Source organism: Galeopterus variegatus, unplaced genomic scaffold, assembly GCF_000696425.1.
Source record: "Galeopterus variegatus unplaced genomic scaffold, G_variegatus-3.0.2 Scaffold429, whole genome shotgun sequence".
Classification (NCBI taxonomy): Eukaryota; Metazoa; Chordata; class Mammalia; order Dermoptera; family Cynocephalidae; genus Galeopterus; species Galeopterus variegatus.
In genome coordinates this window covers 492,601-495,132 of record NW_007726540.1, presented here as the reverse complement: position 1 = coordinate 495,132, position 2,532 = coordinate 492,601, and the positions used below count along the sequence as shown (strand labels likewise).

Here is a 2,532-nt window from a genome sequence, read left to right as displayed (position 1 = left end):
AGCGGCCGGTCTGTATGTGGGATCCGAACCCTCGGCGGGAGCGCCGCCACGCCTCCCAAGCAGCGCACTATAGCAGTGCGCCACCGGGCCGGCCCCGATGCTGTCTTATATTGTAGAATATTTCCATGTGTTAATCCTATTTTCCTATGTAAGTCCCTCCTAGCACAGGGCTCAAAAGTACAGAAACCATTTCCCTACTTCAAATTTGAAAAAGTCAACTGTTTTCTCTTGCTGCAAAAGCAGATTTTCACAATATTAAGATCCATGGATGTGAAGGTCATAGAGAATGTAGGTAAACAACCACGGGCTAGAAGCTCTTTTAAGCCTGGAGAAAATGCACTTTTGCCAAGGACTTGTATAAAGGCTTCTCCCATAACACCTTTATCAAAGCTGTCCACTAGGGGCACTCAGAGTAGAGTCACCATAAGACTTTATCCTGCTTTCTCAACCTTACACAGCCTGATGCTCTACACTTTTGCATATGAAACTATGAACAAAGGCTCTGAGTACATCACTTTAGCAGATTTCCTGGACCTGTTTTGAGTATGAGTTTCTTTGAGAAGTCTGGTTCCAACTCAAACCTTGTACCTAACTACAGTAATCAGTCATCCCTCACTACATAAGGCAGGAGACACTAAGTACAAATTTATCTCTAGTGACTCTTTCCTTAGGATTCCAATTTTCAACAGCACAAAAAAAAAAATTCTTATTTTTGCTTTGATACCTGGAGCAATGACATTATTTCAAAAGTTACCAAGCTAAACATGGCTCTTGGTTTATTTCTTCCGCTTATCCTGTTTCCCTTTTTGCTTATGTAACTAAATAAAGCCCAAATAAATTGTTCCTAAAAAGTTTTATGTTTCTTAAGACACCTGGAGGAAATGAGAAGGAAGAGGCCACTGCAAATAAGAGCCTACAATATTCTCTCCAGGTGTAGATGTAAGAGGTAGCAAATGACGGCCCTCAAGAAGCCTACCTGCTTTTATGCCCCAACTGGAAATAAAGAGTTCAGAGTTCAACTTATTTAGAAAGATGTCTGTTGGAAGACCAATTGGCATTTTGGCTTATTTATTTGCTACATAGCCTTTCAGGCTCCTTTGAGAAGATCCCCAAAACCCTGAAATAAGAACAGACTTGTAGGCATAAACTGTAGCTCTTTGGACAGCTGAACTTAAGAAGGAGTTCCAGCCAGGTTTTCTAAACCAAGATTAGGGATATTTTAAATGGGGAGAATCAATAAGGAAAGGAGGTACCTCTAAATAGTGCAGAGTGGAGAAAAAGCAGGCGAAGAACGTGATTCAGAGTTTTATAGCACAAACCTTTGCAATAACGCCCATCCGATGCCAGCTGGAATCCAGGCTTGCAAATACATTTGAAACTGCCATCTTCATTGATACACATTCCATTAAGGCACATGTTCCTTATGCTGCATTCATCCATATCTGAAAAATACAAAAAAGTACATTTTCTTACGACCAGAAGAGTAAGCTTGAAAGGAAGCCAACCTGGATGATTATAATTCTGTTTCTTCATATTTTTTTCTTTTTGGTTATTATAGCCTAAGACTAACTTTCATCCAAATTATATCATACAAAGAGAAGAGGAGCCATATGAAATATGTATCTCAAGTTCTCAAGTTTTGACAGGTACATGCAAACTATAGGGCTAGATTTACATATACATATGTGAAATTTGATTCAATAGAGTTTATCAGGATACTTTTGAGGAACAGTAGCTTATAAACCGAAAAGTGTGTTAATAGCCTGGTGGGCATATTTATTCGGGAATTCATATTACTTCTAATATGTTGAAAATGAAAATAAAATCCAAACTAAAACCAATGGAATTTGAAATGTATTTAGGCTACATCCTGATTAAAAGTGGAAACCAGAAAATAGCTTGTAGTTTAAAGCAATTTTAAATAAGGGTAGGGAAAAAATGGATTTTTAAAATGCAAAACTCAATTATAAATAATAGCCATGCTAGCTAACTTTTAGGGTCCCTTGATCGGAGACACTTGCTCTTCTAGACATTGTGTGTTTTCACTTATAGGCTTTAATCAGACCAAAGTAATTTATAGTGTTTTATTTTTTCTAAAGAAGATTCTGCCCCAAGTAGAAATTCTGGCATTAAGACTTTGAATTAAATCACTGAGATAATATTCTGCCAAAAATGATTCTAAGAACAATTTTGAAATTCTTTCAATGTATGAATAGATTCTTGGAATCTTTCCCAAAGACGTTGGGAAACACGATAAGGAGCATTCTTCATTTTTTGCTAAAGGTCTACGAGGTGGAAACTCATCAATAATAGTCTTATTTTCTATTCATAAAAAAATGGCAGAGGAAAAAAACAAAATGTTTGAAGCAGCCCAATTCAAAATAAGGTGATTAATTCAAGAGGCAATATAAAAGGCTGACCTCAATAGCCAATGCTTCTCTCAAACAAACTTTACATTTTTAGATACTGATTAGTTATATTTAATTAACAGGCAGACAGTTTAAACCAAAGGATTATAAATGACTAGAATAT

General features: G+C 36.7%; 1 protein-coding gene across 1 annotated transcript in view; it reads right to left on the bottom strand.

Moving 5' to 3' along the window:
* The window catches only part of FBN1 (fibrillin 1), a 252,128-nt gene that overhangs the window by 106,501 nt on the left and 143,095 nt on the right, over nt 1–2,532 (bottom strand). The window contains exon 14 of the mRNA XM_008568659.1: nt 1,320–1,442. Within this exon, the coding sequence (XP_008566881.1) occupies nt 1,320–1,442 (123 nt within the window). The remainder of the gene's footprint in view (nt 1–1,319; nt 1,443–2,532) is intronic.